This window comes from Protopterus annectens, chromosome 17.part0 (assembly GCF_019279795.1).
Source record: "Protopterus annectens isolate FY-2018-M chromosome 17.part0, PAN1.0, whole genome shotgun sequence".
NCBI classification, from domain to species: Eukaryota; Metazoa; Chordata; order Ceratodontiformes; family Protopteridae; genus Protopterus; species Protopterus annectens.
Genome location: NC_056751.1, coordinates 67306282 through 67328379, shown reverse-complemented (window position 1 = coordinate 67328379; position 22098 = coordinate 67306282). Strand labels below are relative to the sequence as shown.

The 22098-nt window shown below is 37.2% G+C and overlaps 1 protein-coding gene across 1 annotated transcript in view; it reads right to left on the bottom strand.

The window, feature by feature from the left end:
* DNAH6 (dynein axonemal heavy chain 6) overlaps positions 1-22098 on the bottom strand; it is a 5071261-nt gene that overhangs the window by 2810004 nt on the left and 2239159 nt on the right. Inside the window, exon 30 of the mRNA XM_044059309.1 lies at positions 13192-13353. Within this exon, the coding sequence (XP_043915244.1) occupies positions 13192-13353 (162 nt within the window). The remainder of the gene's footprint in view (positions 1-13191; positions 13354-22098) is intronic.

Here is a 22098-nt window from a genome sequence, read left to right as displayed (position 1 = left end):
TTGAAATGGATTTTGAAGCTGCAAGCAGATAAAAACTTTGGCTTGAATGACAGCATCCCTTTAAAACCTTATTTAAAAACCAGAAGATTGCTGCATTAATTGTTTTATAAGTTAATTGGTTAACTGATTTACTGCTTGTATATTTAAATGTTGTGTTTTAGTATGAGTTCATGGTCTGATGAAGTGTTATACGAAAGCGCTTACCAGTTCCTATTAAAAAAGTGTTTTAACAGCTTTGGTTGTTGTTGTCTTTATCCAGTTCTATTGCAACATTGGTTAAGAAGTCCGACTCTTTCCAGTGGAAGTGCTCAATTTTTGAAAGAAATAAAATTAAAACTGAAATAGATTATTTTTTAATTTCAGAAAGTTTAAAAGTTAAAAAGGTATAATGAATTTTCTGATCATATAGAGATTTGGATGAAAGACAAGAAAATTAAGAATATATTCAGATAGGAAAAGGAGTAAAATGTATTAATGAAAAATATTTGGATATAGTAGAAAGAAAGGAACTTATTGCACTCTGGAAACATCATATAGGTATGAAAGATTTATATGAAAACTGGACAGTACAGTGGGTGCATTTTAAAGAGCAATATAAAAAGTGTTCTTAGAATATATAGAAAAAAGTGAAAGAAAAATATAAAATGTTAAGTCAAGAAATATTCAGAGATGTATTAGAGAAAGAGAACAAACTGTGAAAATTAAAAGAAATATATAAAATGAATCAGATCAAGATTCATAAGTTGTTATATAATTAAAAATATTTATTAATGAAAAAAATAAGAGGTAGCACCTTATTTGTGTAAGATAATGAAATAGATCCTAAGAGAATTAAAAGATAAGGAAGGTAAATTAATTAAAACACAAGAAGAATATATGAAATAATTAAAGAACATGTATTACATTTATTTGTTAAGAAAGAGATGATTATAGAAACATATTATGATGAGAAGAAATTAAACAAAGAAGATAATGAATATCTAGAAAAAAGAATAAACATAAACAAACTAAATTAAATTATGAAAGATATAAACATAAATCCTGCAACAGGAATAGACGGAATCAAATATAACGTACAAACAAATGGAAAATTGGCAAAAAGTAATGTTTATCGAGGTGATGAATTAATGGCTAGAAACTGTGATTAAATATAAAGAAATCTGTATTGGAGTGATAAAATTTATATTAAAAAAAGGAAATAGAGATGAAGTAAAGAATTGGAGACTGTTAACATTAAGTAACACAGATTACAAAATATTAATGAAAATAATTGCAAAAAGACTAAAATGCAAAATGGAGAAAGTATATGACCAAAATATATTTGGGAGTAAAGGAAAGGGAAGTCAATAATTATTATGATTAATAAGAGAAATAATTGATGACATTATCAATAAGAAAGCTGAGACAAAAATACTGATAGGGGACATAAGTAAAGCATATGATAACGTACAACATGAATAACTATGGGAGATTTTGCAAACATGCAATATAAGTGGAAAAGTTTTAAGTGTGATTAAATCAGTTTATGAGAAAAACTATGTGGAACTAAATGTGGATGGATGGATGGATAGGGGAAAAATAAACATATAATATAGAATAAAACAGGGCTGCCCAGCCAGTAGCATAATTTTTTCATTGGTTATGAACATAATAGTTATTGAAATTAAAATGTCAAGAAATGAAGATTATAAAATGGTAAAAGAAGTACAACTGCCAAAAATGTATACTTATGCAGATGATATTGTAATAATTATAAAGAATACACAGAATACAGTATATAAGTCACGGTGGTGCAGTGGTAGCATTGTTGCCTCACAGCAAGAGGTTCTCCCGTTCGATTCACAGCTGAAGTGCCTTCTGTGTGGAGTCTGCATGTCCTCCCTGTGGTCGAGTGGCATTCGAAAGACATGCGTAGAATGGGCGTGCCTTCGTTGAAGGTTGGGTGTCGAGCTGGCACCTTGGCACCCGTAAAAAAATCTATTGCCAATCATTAGCAGACCGGAGTTCTGCTGTGGTGACCCATAACCGGGAAAAGCCGAAAGAAGAAGAACAACACAGAATACAGTATGGATGGAAAAAACAAATGTAAAGTTAGGTGTATAGTTGGAAAGAATTGGATGAACTATAAATCAAGAAAAAATTAAAGGATTTGGTTTTAAAGGTGAAATTGAAGAGGTTTCATTTAACGACAAGTATATAGATATGTTAGGAACAAAATTTGTGAAAAATGAACACAAACAGGAACAATGTGACAAAGTGATGAAAGAAATAATGGACATATTTATGTTCTGGGAAACATATAGGTTTCATACAGAAAGAAAGCACATCTAATATTTAGTGTGATATTAGGAAAAATAGTGTATGTAGCAAATATTTATATGATACCTGTAAAATATGAAAAAGAACTAATGATATCAATATTTTCATTTATTTGGGGTTCTTGACTGAACTCAGTTAAAAGAGGAAGATTGTATATGAAAGAAGACCAAGGAGGCCTAGGTTTAATTAATCCTATTATGCATGCAGCATCTTTAAGTTTATACAAAGTATTAAAAAGTATTATGAAATAAGAAAAAGATATGATAGAATTGATAATGTATTATAAATATAAAGAGGTATGGGAAGGAATGGAAGTAAAAAATAGATGTAAAGTATTATCAATGAAGAAATAAAAGAATATCAGAATAGAATTGTATTATGGAAAAATAAGAAAGAATGTAAAAGAAAAGAACAGAAAGGAATGGTATGTTAACATAATGAAAAAAAAAATTTTGTTGACCAATTGAAAGATCTTGAAATGAATAAAAAAGATAAATTAAGGCGCTATAAAAAACTACAAAAATAAAGGAATGTAATGACTTTTTGTGGAGATTATCTGTAAGTATACTGCCTGTATAAGCTAATATGCAGTATAAGAGAAAACAAGATAGAATTTGTAATAATTGTGGGGAATTAGAAACTGCAGAACATGCATTTTTAAAATGTGACAGAATTAAGAATTTATTGATGGAAATATGTAAACATGATATGGCTGGAATGTATTTAAAATATGAACAGTTAAACATGGACATGATACAATATGGTTATTACAGAGTATGAAGACAAGAAGAAGTAAAGAATTATTTTTTTATGTTGCATGGACAATATGGAATGAGAGATTCAATTAAATTAAATATAATGGGAAATGGACTATGGCAAAGATATTGGAAAATATATGGTTTTGGTTGTGGGTATAAGAGTGAGGGGAATATTTAAAAATGTAAAGAAAATACACTGAAATGTAAATAAGTAAATATGTAAAAATGTAAATATATAACGCATGTATCTATCTATATCTATATATATATATATATATATATATATATATATATATATATACACACACACACACACACATATATATATATATATATATATATATATATACAAAAAACCCTACTCATCATTTTTGTAAGTGGAAGCCATTTTAGAGGAGCACTTCCTCTATCCATTCCAGGTGCAGAGGCAGCCCAGAGAAACAGGGAGGCAGATGGAGACAGAAGGAGATTATTTGGCTGCTGGAAAAGGCTGTTACCTCCTCCATAGTGCCTGTTTTAGGCAAAGTCTCAAAAACAAACTTACTGATATGAAATTTGGCAATCTTAACAAAATAAGGGTCATGCTGCTAAATGCTAGGAGCTTAAACCAAAAACTGCACACCCTGGAAGCACTCCTATCACTGGAAGATGCAGATGTCTGTGTAGTCACAGAAACCTGGTTCAAGCCCTAAGACAGTACCCCAGCCTTGCAGGGCTACAATGCCTTCCACACTTTCAGACTGCAAAATGAACGTATGAGAACCAAATGAGACTGTGTTTTTAGCTATATTAGAGATAAATTCACCTCCCGTCTAGTTAGACTGGACAACTCCATGGAGTTACTCCAAGTTCAGGTTTCAGTGGGTAAAACCCCCATTCAAGTTATAGCCAGTTATAGATCCCCCTCCATAGATCATGATGCACACATAGCCTACTTGACAAAACTGGAGACAATCCAAATATTACTGAACACTCTAGTTATGGGGGATTTCAATTATCCCACCATCAACTGAGAAAGCTACGCTCACCCTAACTCTCTAGCACAAAAGTTCCTTGACTTTGTTAAGTCAAATGCCCTGGAACAAATTGTTCATACCCTGACAAGAGGAATAAATATACTAGATCTGGTTCTCATTAACATGTCAAACAGATGCACCACTGCAAGTGTCATACCCCCATTAGTTAAATCTGATCACAAATCAGTCACCTTCGAGCTGACACTAACATCAGAACAAAAAAATGGTGAAATCAGACTACGAAACTTCTTCAAGGCACACTATACCCTCTTAGGTGAAAGAATAAATGCATTTTGAGCCCTGCCTCCAGCTAGAAGAGGTAACTACACCAAAGCTTACACTAAAGCCCTGTACAATCACTTGAATAAGTGTACAGACCCTGCTGTACCAGAAAGAATCAAAGCCAGAGCACCAAGTAAAAAAAAGCAGCCAAGGTGGACATCCAGCATCAACAAACTTTACAATAAATTCAAAAAGGTGCTGCCCAAGAAAACAAAGGCGAGACTCAAACAATGTAAAAGCACCATCCTCAGTCTCAATAGGCAAATAAGACAACTTGCCAAATCCTCTAAGGGCCTATTTGCAAAAAACTTAACAACCAACGATAACCATAAGGTCTTTTTACAGCTATGTACATAACCTAAAAGGTTGGACCTAAGTATGTGCAAAAGTAGTGATCAATGGTAACATACACACTGGCCCCACAGAGATAGAAAACCTACTAGTGGATAGGTTTAGTGAAAATCACTCTCTTATCCCCTCCAAACCTATCTTAAACCTTCCCCCAAACTTTCCCCCACCCTATATATCTAAAGAACAGGTCATCAAAGCCTTGTCCAAGGCAAAAAACACAGCCTCTATGGGACCAGACAGCATCCCAGGTCGTCTTCTAAACAGGCTAAAACATGAAATAGCATCACCATTATGTACCCTTTTCAATCATAGTCTAACCACAGGTTTGTTCCTGCAGAATGGAGAACAGAAACAGTTATTCCCCTCCACATAGGTGGCCTAGCAACAGACCCAGGGAATTACAAACCTATAAACTTGACCAGCCTCATCTGTACGGCCATAGAACGTATCATTATGGACCTAATAAATAAAGATATAGGCAACCTCCACACCATGGATCCTAACCAGTTCAGCTTTGTCAAGGGCAGATCCTGCCTGTTAAATATGGTGGAGTTTTTTGAAAGTGTGACCAGGGCCACTGACGAGGGCAAATCTGCACACACAGCATACCTCAACTTAGCAAAGGCCTTTGACACAATTCCCACACTGAGGCATTACTAATAAGCTTAGCAAACTGAATGCAATCCCCTTCGTTGTAAGATGGGTTGCCAACTTGCTCACAAACTGGACACACACTATCAGAGTGGGTGACTCCACATCAACCAGAGACCTGTTACCAGCGGGGTGCAACAGGGGTCAGTGCTGTTTGGTATATACTTCTCAGACGTTCAGGTCAAAACTAAGGGTTTGTGGCTCACCAAGTTTGCAGATGACTGCAAACTGGGTGCAATTATTGAAACCCCAAATGATGTCAGTATATTCTAGGAGGGTCTTACACAGACCAACGAATGGTGTCTTAGTCATGGTCTCAAACTGAATGCAAAGAAATGCATCATCATTCCCTTTGGCATATGCAATGTCCCTCCACACTATCAAATCAACAACAATACCCTACGTACCCACGAAATGGTAAGGGACTTGGGATCCCAAGTTGACTGTGACCTTAACTTAGACCACCATGTGTCTACTGTAGTAAGGAAGTCTTTCTACATAGCAACCTTGATTAGTAAAGACATTACCTTGAGAGCAAAACAGATTACAACTCCTCTATACTTGGCACTAATCTAGCCCATAATTGAGTATAATGCCCCATTTGGCATGTACCATACACAGTACCTGCAACAACTGAAGAGACCTCAGAGGTTTCTAACAAAGAAGATAAAGGGACTCCAGCATGTGGCATTGACAAACTGATTAAAAGACTAAAGTCCCTGTCACTATACACTGTATCTTATAGACTTCTTAGGGGAGACTTATGCTTACAGAGCAATCTCAGACCTAAGCCTAATGAACTTGCTCCATATATGTAAATAAAATGGGACTAAGGCTACCCATTCCAGGGACCTAAATATGGCCTGTGACTTAAATAGAACATGCTGGAGGGACAGATTTAGCTCCCAGCAACTGTTGTGTCTTTGGAATAGGCTACCTATTCATGTAAAAAAGAGCAAGTCTGTGACATTGTTCAAGAGGAAATTAGACAAGTGGATGGGGCACCACAAATTCTTACCAGGAATAGCACCCACAACCCTCCTGGACATGGGCAGCCATTACTAAATGCAATCTTGGGTATTAACTTACATTTCTATGGTATTACATTGGGTGAAATTACCTCAGCATTGACAGCCTAGAAATCTCATATGATTTTATGATCCTATGGAGTAGTGAAAAAAATGAAGGAGAAAGCAAATATTGAGACCAGAGAATGTGTGCAGAATTCTGAGGAAATGTTTCAAAGAAATCTGTTTGATGGAGATGATTCAGCAAATGATGGATGTAAAATTACAACCCTTCAGTCATGAGGGTTGCAAGATGATTTTCTTAAAGAAATGGTGGTGCAGAGTGAGACAGAAAATGAAGGAGATGCTTCCTGTGGGTCATTTTGGAGAAAATACAAAAGTAGGATGCAGAGACAATCTTAAGGAATAGTGGTGAGACAGAAAATAAAACATATGCAGCGAAAATAAAACAAAGCAAAAGTGGAGTAGCAGAAACAAGGCCAAAGAAAATTAAAAATTGAAATATGTGGTAAGGATTCAAAGTAAAGAAGACAAAGAAATGGAAAGACATGAAGTGTGGGGACAATTTAATAGCTCCTTTGGGTATAAAAGCACATGAGGTAACAACATTTATTCTTATTCACAAAGAGACATTTTGTGACATTATATTTGAGACTGTCAATGGAATATTTTCTTGGAAAATGTGATCAAAAGAAAGACTGCAATGCATGGAATTTTTATGTGATAAAAGCTTTTAACAGGAAAACAAAAGAATGTTCATGTACAATTTTGAACAGAGGTAAAAAGAGAGGCTTTGGGAGGACATTTGAAAGCTTTATGTAAAGAAGTACTGGACACTGCAAAAGTTTATGCCAAAATGGGTTTATGGGCTGGTGGCTAGATTTGCAATATTGTGTTAAATATATATATATATATATATATATATATATATATATATATATATATATATATATATACACCAAGCATGATAAATGTGTAGGGGAATAGGGGTATTGTAAAATACAGGGGACAACCCAAAACATGATTTTTGTGGAAAAGAAGGACATTAGATAAGTAACTGTACCAAAAGAAAATGTTATATTTGTGGAGAAATGGGACATGATGCAAAAATGTGAATTGAAATGTTATAAATGTAACAAAATTGGACATTTATGGATAGATTTCAAAAATTAAAATAAGAATAAGGAAAAAGAAAGGATAAGAGAATAAAATGAACAAAGTAAGACATTTTAGAAGAAAAAGAAAAAAATAGATGAGAAAAAATAAAGATGATATATAAGGAGGCTTTGAAATAAGTGATGAAGAAGACAAATTGGGAGGTAGTAAAAAATTATATTGGTAAAAGACAAAAAAGACAACTTAAAGGGATAAGTACAAAAGAAAACCAAGAAAATAGATGAAAAAAGAATATATACAGCTAAAAAATTGGGGCTTGGTATAATACTTACAGATACAAGGTACAGCGTTTGATTCTCACCTTTGGAAAGGAAACTGGTTAGGCTTAGAATGGTCTATTAATAAAACTAGCATAGTAATTAGCTATGAAACCATAAATTTAAGGAAAATGAAAATTTTACAGTGCTTTCTGTAAATGTGAATATTATTAAAAATATATTAAGAAAAAATAGGAATTTTGGAGTGGTATAATACATGTGATGTAGATGTAATTATATTAGAAGACACATGATTTTTAACAAATGAAGAAAGATTACAAACAGAGAAACTATGGGGAGGAAAGATAATTTGTAATTTGGGAAATGAGAGATGTTCTGGAATAGCCATATTCTGTAGAAATATAGTAAAAATATTAGATGCAACTTTAGCAAAAATGGAAAGATTAACCATTGTAGATTTTAAAATGGAAAGAACAAGTATACAGAATTATAATTTTATATGCTCATGCTAACTGTAAAGAAAGAGAAAGCTTATTTCATCAGATTTTAGACTTTGTGGTGATAAAAATGAATAGTATAATAACAGGAGACTTTAATTGTGATTTAAGAGGTAAGCATAAAAAGAAAGAAAATTATATAAGAAAAATATTAGAAGCTATAAGATGTGGTAAGTTAAAACGTTGGGACAAAAATTCATGGACTTACAAAAGGGGTATGTATAGAACTGAAACAGATTATTGCATAGTATCAGATGATTTAGTTATAGGAAAAGGAGAGGTAGTTGAAACTTGATTTCCTGATCATCTTACAATATGACTAGAGATAAAAGAAAACAAGAAATATATAAAAATAGGCAAAGGAACAAAAAAAAAAGAAATGAGAAAGCATGGAAAAAAAGGAAAGAAATTAGTAATACAGTTATGGAAAGATCCTAGTACTGTGAGAGCATTATATAAAAATTGGTCTGAATGGTGGGTGATATTTACGGAAAAATATAAAAAAAAAGTTTTTTAAAGTTGCAATATGATGTGAGAAAAGAAGAGAAAGAAAACTATAAAAGAACACATAAAGATGCATTGAAAGATGAGGAACATAATGATAGAAAATACTTTGACAAAAAGAATTACAAGAAAAAAAACAAGAATTGTTATAGAAGCAAATACATGTTTTACAAGGAAAAAGAGAAGTATCGAGTTCCTTAAGCAGATTAGTGAAAGAATATGGTAGTGTAATGAGAGAAATAAAAAAAATGTAAAAGGAGAAATATAAGTACTCAGGAAAAGATTATGAATAGTTTAGTACACTATGAACAAGAAATATTTAATGGAAAAAAAGAAGGTAGTGAAAAAACATGGAAAGTAAAAAAGTTTAACAGAAAAATAGAACAAAGAGTTGGCAAAGGAGATGTCTTTAAATGAGCTAGAGAAAGTATTAGGACAAGTTAATAAAGATTCGTCTGCAGGCCCAGGTGGAATTGAGTATGAAATGTATAAAAAATTATGGAATTGGCAAAAAAATATTTTAAAGACTTTGAATGAATGGTTAAAATGAAGGTTTTATGTATAAAGAATTATGTAGTGGACTATGTAAATTAAAATGAAAGAAGGAAAATAGAAGAAATTAAAAAAAAACTGGAGACCAATAGTACTGAATAATAATGATTATAAGATTGTTGTGAAAATAATACAAAAGGATTTGAAACTAAAATGGAAAATATTATGGAAGATAGCATATATAGCACATAGAGGAAGTTTTGTCAAGAATTGTTAATGATAGATGCATTTTGAATGATATTATGAACAGAAAAGAAGAAGCACAAATCATGCTAGGAGACCTTAATAAGGCATTTGACACAATGAACATGAAATGTTATGAGTAATGAAAGAAAATAAGTGAGAAAGTTAGGAAACTATGTATATCAGCATATAGTAATAATAAAACTAATATACTTGTAAATGGCTGGTTAAGCCAAGAGGTACATATGAAGAGTTCTGCAAGCCAGGGTGTCCAAAGAGTTGCATACTCTTTGCATTAGTTATTAATATGATAGTATGAGAAATAAATTACAAAATGAAGAAGGCAGGGTATATAACACCTGGTGAAGAATTCCAGTTCTGTTAACCTATGTAGATGGCATCATAATAATTGAAAAAAAATGGATAAAAGAAGTAATACTTTGCGCAAATGGGTGTCTAGAGATGATAGGGGTGGCTTTATGTCAGGAGAAATGTAAGGTTTAGGTGATATAGTAAAGATCAGGGGTATATATTTTACAGTGAATGGCATTTCTATGTTAGATATACAATTTAGGAGTAAAGTTGTAAGTAGAATTCATTGGGAAAAATAGATGAAATAAAGCAAACGTCTTTTCTGGAGAACCTATAAATTATCATTCCGAAAAAAAGGCTTATTTGATAAATTCAGTACTGTTGGGAAAAATAGCATACTTAGCAAATGTATTTATGTTGCCAACAGTATTTAAAATGGAATTATTGTAGATATTTTTCTTTTCATTTATATGGGGTTCTAGATTAAATCCAGTAAAAAGAAAAGCTTTGTATGTAAATAAAGAAAAAATAGGTTTAGGATTATTTAACTCAGTGGTGTACACTACTTAATTAAACTTGTACAAAGTGTTAAAGTGGATAAATGAAAAAGATGAGAGATTAGTAGTAAAAAAAGAAAAAAAAAAGGAGTGTATAAAGGAAGAAATAAAATGTTATCAAGAAAAAATATTTTTGTGGAAAATAAAAACTGATGATATAGAAAACGATTGAAAAGTATGGTATAATAATGTAATGATAAAACATTACTATGTAAAACCATGGGAATAGCTAACAGATTAAAAAATAAGGCTATAAAAATAAGAAGCAAATGGTATAAATCAGAAAGTAGTTTGTCAAGATTTTTGTGGAGATTAGCAATAGATAAACTGCCAGTAAAAGGAAATATGCCATATAAAAAGAAAAATGATACAATATGTTTACATGATCAAGAAGAAGAAACTACAGAACACATATTTTTGAAATGTAAAAGAGTAAATAAGTTATGAGGAAAACTATGTCAAGTAGATTTTTTTTGAAGATATAAAAGACGTGGATAAAATAAACATGCATATGATTAAATATAGATATTATAAGAGCAGAAGTAAAGAATATGTTAAAAGAATACATAAAGAGTTATTTTATGTTATATGGTTTATATGGAATGAAAGAATAAATGAAATTATGTTTAATGGTAAATGGATTTGAGCAACAATATTAAGTAAAATCAGATGGTGATTATGGAAAAAGTAGTGGGGGTCTAATAGGAATGAAAATGTAGCATGATTGTAAAAGAAATTCTGAATTTGTGTAAACAGATTTGTATATTTATATATTTGTACATATATAAATATTTGCAAATATGTAAATATTTTGTAAATAAAAGTTATTTTGTATATAAATAAAGGACACCTACTCTTTTTAATAGCTGTTGTAGGATTTTTTACATCCACCAGAATTACCATCAACTTAGGCAGATGGGGCTTTGGTTTAACGTCTCATCAGAAGGACGGTATACTTTGGAATGCAGCATCCACCTTGTTGCACTGCAGTATTAGCTATCCATCTTTCTTGTATGGGAAATGAACCCATAGTCTTCTGCACCAAAGGTGACTGCACAACCTGTTAAATCACTGATACTGTTGTGATGTTACCAGCACTCAAACGGAGAGCAACTGTCAGTTCCCAACATGAATGGAAAGTCATGGTGCTGCTTCTCACAAAAAAAAAAAAAAAAAAAAAAAAGATCAATTCTAAACATGATATTCACAAATGGTGCAACGGGTGCTGCAGGAAGAAGTAGCAATTTGTAACTCATCATCTGTAATATCAGTTAGGCTGCATGGGTACCACCATCAAGCCTGAATTTTAATAAGATTAAGCTAGAACATTTTAGGTGGACTGAGTTTCACATATTGTGAAACCTGACCTCTCATGCACACCTGGGTCTATATTATAACATCGAATTTTATAAAGTTTGAATGTTATAATATCGAACCCGTAATGCCGAATGCAGGACTAGGGAAAGAATTTGGTGGCCCACTGCTGTGGCTTTGCTGTTTTCAGCATTTGATATGTTGGAACGTTATGGGTCGGGTTCAGGTAAGTGTGCGATTGTGTGTAGGTGAGGGTTAGGGGCGGGTTAGGTGAGTTAAGGTTAGGGAGCGGGTCAGGTAAGTGTGCGGTTGTGTGGATGTTAGGGTTAGGGCACGGGTCAGGTAAGTGTGCGGTTGTGTGTAGGTTAGGGTTAGGGGGTGGATTAGGTGAGTTAGGGTTAGGGTGCGGGTGAGGTGAGTGTGCGATAGTGACGGACCTTAGGGTTAGGGTTAAGGTAAGTAGATAGCTAGTAGTGTATGTAAAGTTTAGTTTAGGTTTAGGTGTAGGATTTTAAGTGTATGTGTGTGGATTGCTGTTTTTTGTGTGTGTTTGTGTTGTGTGTATGTTTCTCAGAATAGTGATTTTTTTTCCCTGGGAAAAAAATCGCTATTCTGACTGTTCGATGTTTTCAGATTTCGGTGTTTAGGGTTCAATATTATAACATTTGATGTTTACAAACTTCGATGTTATAATATAGACCCTGCACACCCATGGCATTATATAGCAGGGGAGAACTGGCCCATGATTCATCAATTGTTATAGGCCATCACTAAGAATATATAGGGTAATGGGGTAAATGTATTCACCCATTACAACTTTAGCATAAATACCATCCCCAGAGTAAAGCAGGCCTGCTACATGACTGCTGGACAGTCTATTTTGCAATTCTGAGCCATAGTGACTGAAACAACACAGAAACATACAAATTACTAAATAATGAATCCCCCAATAAACTGAAACTAAAAAGTAAACAACAGCTATACAGGGGACAGTCGCCAAGTATACTAATGTGTTGAATGTGTCACCACAATAATGTAAACACTCTAGTGTTGCACAACTTTGGAGCATGTGAATTATGTGGTCTGCAATATTGCATATGCATTCCTTTATCAACAAGGGTATAGGGATCTCAGGGTAACAAACATTAGGGATTGTTATTTATATTAAGAGGAATAGGAGACCAAAGCATGCTTGTATCATAGGAGTAAGGGAATCTTTTCTCCATGTGAGAAATGGCTGTTCACACGTATGTTCATTTTGGGGAAAACACATGTCAAACTATCTCATTTTGTCATTCCTAAACTTAACCTGGCCAAGGTCAAATGTAACAATGTTTGCTTGCAATAAATGCTCTCAGGTAGTTATCTAAATGAATAAATAAAAATCCACTGAACAAACTAATATTATCGCTTAATTCCTGTGTATATTTAATTTGCTTAAGTACAATTTATCTTTGGTGAGTTCTACTGTACCTTGTAGTCCAAGCCATCAGAACAATTGAAGACAACACACTGAATAGCAAGTGCCTTTGCCAGGTCCTTAGTTGTTTCAGTTTTTCCAGTACCAGCAGGTCCAGCAGGAGCTCCACCAAGGTCAAGCTGTAAGGCTCCCATTAGGCAAAGATAACAGCGATCCTAGGAAATGAGTCACATTTTAACCAGGTGCAAACTACCTGAAATAGATTTGCTAAGATACAATTCTTAGTGAATTAAACATTTTTTATAAAAATCATCTCACTATAGAAACTTCCAGAACTTTCCAAACTACAAATCAGTAGTTACAGAAATATTACAATGCAAGGAAAATCTGAATGTACAGTGTATGGAGTAGCAACATTGTTCAAATGTAAAGCATAAAAAAGGAGCATAACTACCATAAATAGGAGATATGTACTCCTTACATCAGCTGTTTAAGGTCAGCATTCAGATATTACCAGCAGATTCTCTTTCCCCAAGTAAGTTTTCTTAGGAGACTGAATTGCTATATTTGGTGAAAAATGGTAGAGAGAGAATAAAGACTCCCTGTCCTTACCTCTTGGGATATCTCATGGCCCTAGACTTGATTCCCAAATAAATTATTGCTTGCATACAGGCAAGCAAATGGTATGTTCTCTGTCTACTGCTGAATATGACTATGCAACCGTGATATACACAGCCCTGTGTATCTTCTCACTGCAATGGCAGATGTTCACTTGAATTCAATGTCATTAACAACAAATACTGTCCTAAGCAGCTGGCACTATGGCACTATGCCTCATCATAATCATCAAAAATATTTAGAAGTCTAGTTTTAGTGATTTAATCAGGGATGCTTTCTGAAAAGTTTGTGCTGATTCTTTTGCTGATACCCCCATTGTCTAGCTAGTTGCTTGTTATGATTATGCATGGATAGGACCATGGATAGTGCAGGATAATTTTTTTCTCATCATCTCTGTGCTTTGACTCTGTCTGACAGAAGGTAACAAATTAAGTGGGATAAGTGCCATGTACAGATGACCATGAGGTGTTTGTCCAAAAGGAGTGCCAAAATAGCTGCAAGCTCTTCTTGTCCAAACTATAAGCCACAGCTAAGAGACTTTTAGGTTAATTACAGGCTGAGTTAGCTGTAGACTTGCATATGGGAAAGATAGAATGAATCACTTTGGGTTTGACTTAGTATAGTTTAGGTATTCTGCCATCTCCTATGTCTGCAGATTAATGGTGGGGGTCCTTGAGTCCCAGATGCTTGCAGACCCCCTGGAAAAGAACTTCAAAGGCCAGATCTCTTGGAGAAGAACTCCACTATAGATATAGATGAACCCCCAAAGGAAACCACACAGGGTGTGGACACTTCCAGACTGACTGAGATTACTGTTACCAAAGCATAAGTTGTCTGTATCTATCCAGAAAGTCTTGTAAAGGAAAATGTTGAAGATACCTCCAGAAGCACTTGGACCTCTCCTGAAACATAAAAACAAATCAAGAAAACCCTGCCCTTTGAAACCACTAAGGTAAGAGAGAACTCTTTGTTGGAAGAATCTATAATCAAAGAATGCCTCAACACCCCAAAGTGGGATGGGGATCATTTAATGAAGATGATAAATATATTTACACATTGATATTACTCATCTTATGAATCCGCTGATGAGGCTTGATTCATCTTCTCTTTCTATGACAAAGCATCTAAAGAATCTCTATAAGATAAGAAGGAGTACTCACCTCTTTCCTTATGTTGATTAATCTACTTAGATTTCCCTTGACTGCATTTCTCTAGAAAAAATGGCTCATTTACTTTAATGACAGCAATGAAGAAAAACACTTTTTACTATTAAGTTTATTTTACTTAGGGACTAAGGAATGAATGACCCATTGATAATGAAATCAAAGAGACCTGATCTCACAGCCTGATAGTTTTTGCTTCAGAATATAACATCCTTGAAAGCCCTTGTGCTAACATTCGATATTTAAGTGCAACTCTTCAAAGCAAAGCAAGCATGTGGATGTTGTGCTTATCTTAAGGGACAATATTTTGCAAGATGCTGTGTCTATTTTAAGCAGTGCTCTTATGGTCATATCTGCTTTTATGCAAGACGTATCTTGATTTACCTTCTTGGTATTCCTGTCTGGAGAAGATTTTGGAGATGTGGATAAAAAAAGAAGTTATGTTCTTACCAGAACATTCCATCTGTGCTGTTGATCTTCATTCATTCATGACTGATGGGTTTCGGTTCTGTCCTCGGAACTGACTCAGCCGATAAAACAAGCTCACACCAGCCAAAAAAGTCTTGAGTTAAGTTTACCCATAGTGTCCCTCTCCTCATCTCCTCAGATCAAGTTTGCCCGTAACCATAAGAAAGCGAAGACTTTGTCTGAGCAAATGCCCTATCATGTAACCAGGACCAAATCCAAACCTCCAGGAGTCTTTTGGAGGAGGTAGGAAGGTGGGATGTCATGAATGAATGAAGATCAACAGCACAGATGGAATGTTATGGTAAGAACATTACTTCTTTATCTGATGTTGTTAATATTCATTCATTCATGACTGATGGGACAGAGTCCCTAGCTACTTCATGTTCTGGGAGGCCCTATGGAAGGATATTCCTGAGCACCATTGAGCCAAGAGATGCTCTTCCCCTGGAGACCATATCCAATTTGTAATGAGTAATAAAGGTATGATGGGTAGCCCAAGTAGCAGCTGCACAAATATCATCCATAGAGGCTCTGGAGTGAAAGGCCATTGAAGTGGACACTGATCTGGTGGAGTGAGACTTGACTTTAGCTGATAGAGTAATTTTGTTCTGTTGATAAACAAAGGTAATGCAATCTCACAGCCATTTTGATAAAGTGACTTTGGAAAATGGTTTGTCTAATCTTGGACCTGAAAAAGACAGGATGAGCTGATCTGATTTTCTAAATGATTTAGTCCTCTCTAAGTAAAAACATAATTGTCTATGTGCATCTAACAAGTGCAAAGAGTATTCTCCTTTGTTAGAAAAGTTTGGAAAGAAAACTGGCAATTCAATGGACTGGTTAATATTTGAATCTGAAGCAACTTTGGGTATAAAGGAGGGGTTAGTCCGAACTGATACTCTCTCTTTGTGAAAGATGATGTTTGGACATTTCACAATATCCTCCTGGCTGATGTGATGGCTGCCAGGAATAAGGTTTTTCAAGACAAAAACTTTATGTCACAGGTGACTGATGGCTCAAAAGATTGTCAAATTAGAGTTTGTAAGAGTAGCATCAAATTCCAAGGCTCAATAGGATCTTTAAGTGGTGGTCTCAGATGCATGACTCCCTTTAAGAAGACTTTGCAGAGTTGGGGAGATATCAAGGAAGAATCATTAAAGCCATTGTGAAAATTTGAAATAGCTGCTAAACGGACTCTGATAGTAGAAGCTGAGTCTCCTGATTGGAGTAATGTTGACAAGTATTCTAAGACTTTATGAATTGGGGATGAAAAGGAATCAAGTTTTTGTTCTTGAGCCCAGATCACAAATCTGTTCCATTTATTATGATAAAGTTTCCTGGTGGATGGTTTATGGGAAGCCAGAAGTATCTTTTGTACTGGGGAAGATAGTTTACTCTGCCTGGCAAATACTGGAAGTGGAGAAACCAAGAGGTCAAATTGAGACTCGGTAGGTTGGGATGGACCAGCCCCTGTCGGTGACTCATCCTGAGGGAGGTTCAGGGCAAAGTAGCTGCTGCATTTGTGGTTTGAGGGAGAGGCAAAGAGGTCGCAGCAAGGCTGGCCCCAATGACGAAAGATTTGTCGTTATTATGGAATTGAGAGACCACTCATGAGGTATAAGGATGTTTCTGCTCAGCTTGCCCGCAATCACGTTGAAATCCCTGGGAATGTGCTTTGCTATCAGAAAGCAGTTGGAAGATATCGCCCATTACCAAACTCTCATGGCTTCTCGACACAACGGGTAGGATTTGGTTCCCCCTTCTTTGTTGATATACCAGATGACCAACATGCTGTCCAACTGGATAGCAATTTTCCCTGACGGGAGGACAGACTGGAATGCTTGCAACGCTAGAAGCATTGCCCTCAGTTCTAGGACGTTGATATGCAAGTTGGCATCCACAGGGGACCAAGTGCCTTGGACTGTCTTTCCCCTGAAAATGCCCCCCCCACCCCATCAGGGATGCATCTGTGGTTCATAGGTGTGTACTAGTCTAATGGCCCTGGAGCCTTTACAAGCCTAGCCCATAGGATTCCCCTGGCATTGTGCCACCTGACCTTAGTTCCCAGTGCCTCTATCGAGTACAGCCACTTGAGAGTGATCCCTGGGGTGAATTTTCTATTTCCCATCCACTCACCAAGATTTCTCTTGAAGAGAGTCAGTGAGGCACTCCGCTTGACATGTATGGGAAGTCTATACTATAGCATGGGCAGTCTCTGGGTTAGGAACCTGTCCCTCCAGCTTGTTCTGTTGATTGTGATACTCAGGTTGTGGTCTCTGGAGCATGTAGTGCAGAGATATTGCAATTTCTTTAGATGTAGCATTTTTAATAGAGCTGGGTCAGACATGGCTTTGGAAGTCAACCAGAGATCACCTCGAAGTAGGCGATATGAGACAGAGAATAGTTGGAGTTTTTTTGAGTCTGTCCATATAGGACAAGTGTTTAAGGCCTAGGATCCTCTTTACGAGGTACTTTTGCGGCCTCTCCAGTTGTTGCAGGTGTCTAGTGAGGTACGTGCCAAATGGGGCATTGTACTCGATGATTGGCCTAATGAGGGAAGACTAGAGGGAGACAATGACTTCTTTCTTCCTGGATGCAAAACCCTTAGTAATGAGATGTGCCACATAGAAGGACTTTCTGACCACAGTGGCAATGTGGTGGTCAAAAGGGAGGTTGCTGTCAACCTCTTTTCCCAGATCTCTTATGACAGCTTCTGTGTTCAGTGGACTACCATTGATGTGGTAATTCATGGGAACTGGGTTTTTCCCAAAGGGGATGACGACACATTTTTTGGCATTGAACTTACTGTCATGGTTCTGACACCAGTCGTTGGTCTCAGTGAGGCCTTTCCGTAGGATGTCAACATCACTTGGGAAGTTAATTATGGCTCCCAACTTGCAATCGTCTGCAAACTTTGTCAGCCAGAGTCCATCTGTGTTGGCCTGGACTTCAGAAAAGTAGATACCAAACAGGAGAGGACCCAGGACCGAACCTTGTGGGACTCCACTCGTGACTGGTTGGCAGAATTTGAGTCAGCTACTTCACACTGTGGGTTCTATCTGTGAGCCAGTTTGCAACCCAACTAGTTCTATAGGGGTTGATGCCTAGCTTAGTGAGTTTTTCTATGATTCCTGAGTGAGGAATGGTATCAAAGGTCTTGGCCAGATCAAGGTGGCTGTATGAACCACCTTGCCTTCATCCACAGCTCTGGTGACTGACTCAAAGAAGTCAGCCATGTTGAGCTGGGATGATCCACCCTTCATAAAACCAAACTTTGTTTGATCCAGAGTTTGGAGATTCCCTATATCCTTGTTTATTAGGTCCATGATGATGCGTTCCATAGCTCTGCATATCAGACTTGTCAGGCTAATGGGGTGATAGTTCCCAGGGTCTGTACTCAGGTCTATAGCATATGAGTGAATCCCACAAATTGCGAACGCTCATAATATCGAACTTACCGGACCTCCAACTTCCTATTGTAGGGGGCTGTGTCCCCCCACACCACCCGCTAAATATATATTCCAACTCTGAGATTGCCCTATAGTGAGGAAAGGGCAAATATCCCATTCTTCACTGTAATGCGATCTCAGAAAAAGCACTTTGGGGTCCAGTACGTTCAATATTATGAGCGTTCGCAATTTGTGCAATTCGCTCATATGGTATAGACCTTTGTAGTCACTCCTCCTTTGTAGAGAGGGATGACTGTAGCAATGCACCATTTGGCAGGGACAAAGCCTGAGGTGAGGCTGTGATTGAACAGGGCACACATGTGAGGTGCCAGTTCACTCTGTAGGTCATGTAGAACACAGCCAGGGATATTATCAGGTCCCATAGAAGCTGTATTGTTGGCCTTCGACAGTGCTATTGTAACCTGTTCAGCAGTAATACTGGGTGCCTGGCAGTCTCCTGGTATTGTGATTGGTCCTTTGGGGGGGGGGGTTAAAGTTGGCACTGAATCTGTCAGCTAGTATATTGGCAATATCTGTTGGCTTGGTATAGGGCGTGCCACTGGCAACAGCTCCGGGAAAATCTGGGTATTGCCATGGAGATTCTTCACATAACTATTGAAGGCCTTGTTGTTGTCTTTACTATCTGCTGAAATTCTGTTTTCATAGCTAGCTTTAGAGGATTAGATGAAGGATCTCAACTTTTTTTTGAGGCTGATATGGGAGTTTTTCCCTTCTTGGGACTTCACCTTATTCCGCATCAGTTTCCTCCTTCTGTTGTAGAGTTTGTTTATGGCAGGGGACCACCAGATTGGCTTCCTTTTTTTGGAGGAGTGTGTCATGGTTCTATTGGGTATGGCAAGATCCATGCATTTGTGTACATGTCCATACAGGGCATTGGTGTATGATTCGGCAGTCATGCAGCTGTTCTACAATTGCATGGGTGCCGTGAAGTTAGCCACCACTGTTTTTAGGAGCCCAAAAAAGAAGTTATGTCTTACCATAATGTTTCATCTGTGTTGTTTATTTTCTTTCATTCATCACTGATGGGTTCGGTTCTGAGCCCTCGGAACCAAGTCGCCCTTTTTACCAAGCTTGCGCCAGACAAAAACTCTCGACCTAAGTCTCTACCCAGAATGCCCTTCTCCCTGTTACCTCAGATCGAGTTTGCTAGAGAAAAGGAAGTAAAGCCAAGGCCACTTCTGTGCAACTACCCTATGGCACCACTTAGACCCAAAGCATCCCCCAGGAGCCTTTGGAGGGTGGGAAGTGATGAATGAAAGAAGATGAACAACACAGCTGGAATGTTATGGCAAGACATAACTTCTTTATCTGATGGTGTTAATCTTCTTTCCATTCATCACTGATGAGACAGAATCCCAAGCTACCTTGAGGTCCATGGATAGCCCTTATGGAAGAACATTCCTGAGTACCACTGAGCCAAAGGCAGCTCTCCTTCTGGAGACCAAGTCCAATTTGTAATGATTGATAAAGGTATGAGGCTTAGCCCAAGTTGCTGCTGCACAGATGTCATCCATGGAAGTCCTGGAATGGAAACATACACATGTTGCCACAGATCTAGTGGAGTGAGATTTAACTTTTGGCATAAGGGAATAGGGAATGAGGGAATAGATGAAATGTATGCAGTCCCTTAGCCATTTTGATAAAGTAACCTTGGAAACAGCCTCTCCCATTCTGGGCCCAGAACAGGAGATGAAAAGCTGTTCAGATTTATGGATAGATTTGGTCCTGTCTAGATAAAATCTCAATTGTCTATGTACGTCTAAAGAGTGAAGGCAGTACTCTCCTCTATTGGGAAAATTCAGAAAGAAAACTGGTAGGTCAATGGTCTGGCTTATGGAGAATTCAGAAACAACTTTGGGGAGAAAGGATGGGTTTGTCTGAAGTGATACTCTGTCTTTATGAAAGACCAGATAGGGCCTCTTGATACACAATGCCTGCAGCTCTGAGAATCTTCTGGCAGATGTGATGGCTACCAAGAACAAGGATTTCTAGGACAAAAACTTTAAGTCACACTGCACAGCAGGTTCAAAAGGTTTCTGAGTCAAAGACTGAAGGACTAGAGTGAGATTCCATGGTTCCACCGGCTGTCTGACTGGAGGCCTGTTATGAGAAGTCCTCTTGAGGAAAGCCTTGCAAATTCATAGAGAGATACGAGGGGTGCCATCTATACCATTGTGGAAATTGGAAATTGCTACTAGATGTACTCATTTAGTAGAGGCAGAGGCTCCATTATAAAAAAAGCTAGCCAAGTATTGAAGCACTGCAGTAACTGTAGCCGAATACGGGGTCTAGCATGTTATCCTTGGACCAGATGGATAATAGTTTCCATTTATCCTGGTATAGTCTTCTGGTGGATGGTTTATGAGAGGCCAGAATGATGTCTTGAACAGGCGAGGATAGATTAGCTTACCTGACTGCTAGTAGAAATGAAGAAACCAAGCTGTCAGCTTGAGACTGGACAGATTTGGGTGACTCAACCCGTGGGGGTGAGTAATCAGATCTGGTAGAGGGTCCAGAATCCACGATGGGTATGCTAGGTTGAGGCCAAAGGAAGGAGAACCAAACTTGTCGAGGCCAGAATGGGGCTATGAGGATCACATTGAATCTCAACCGAAGAGCTTTCTTTAGAAATTGTGGGATCAGAGGGATGGAAGGATAAGCATAAAGAAGTCCTGTGAGCCAATCGTAGATCAGAGTGAACCTCGTTGATACCCCTTCCAGGGGAAGTAGGGCAAAATAGCTGCTGCACTTGGTGTTTTGATGGGGAGGCGAAAAGATCGCAGCAAGGCTGGCCCTAGTGGCTGAAGATTGCTGACGCCACCTCTGGGTTGAGGGACCACTCATGAGGCATGAGGATGCATCTGCTCAGCTTGTCTGCAATCACGTTGGAGCTCCCCGGGATATGAGTTGGTATTGAATTGCAATTGTCCCAGAAGGTAGAGCCGAATGGAAGGCCTGCACTGCTACCAGTACAGCTCTCAGTTCCAGAACATTGATATGCAGGTGGGCCTCTGAGGTGGACCATGTGCTTTGGACAGTCTTTCCCTGGAAATGGCCCCCCCACCTGATCAAGGAAGCATCTGTGGTCACAATGGCTGTGGGCTGAGGAGATTGAAATGGACGACTCCAAAGTTCTACATCTGGCCTCATCCACCAAAGCAGGTCCTGTTTGCAGGAGTTGGTTATTCGAATCTGGTAACTGAGGGGTGACAGTTTGGGAACCACTGATACAGAAGGAGCC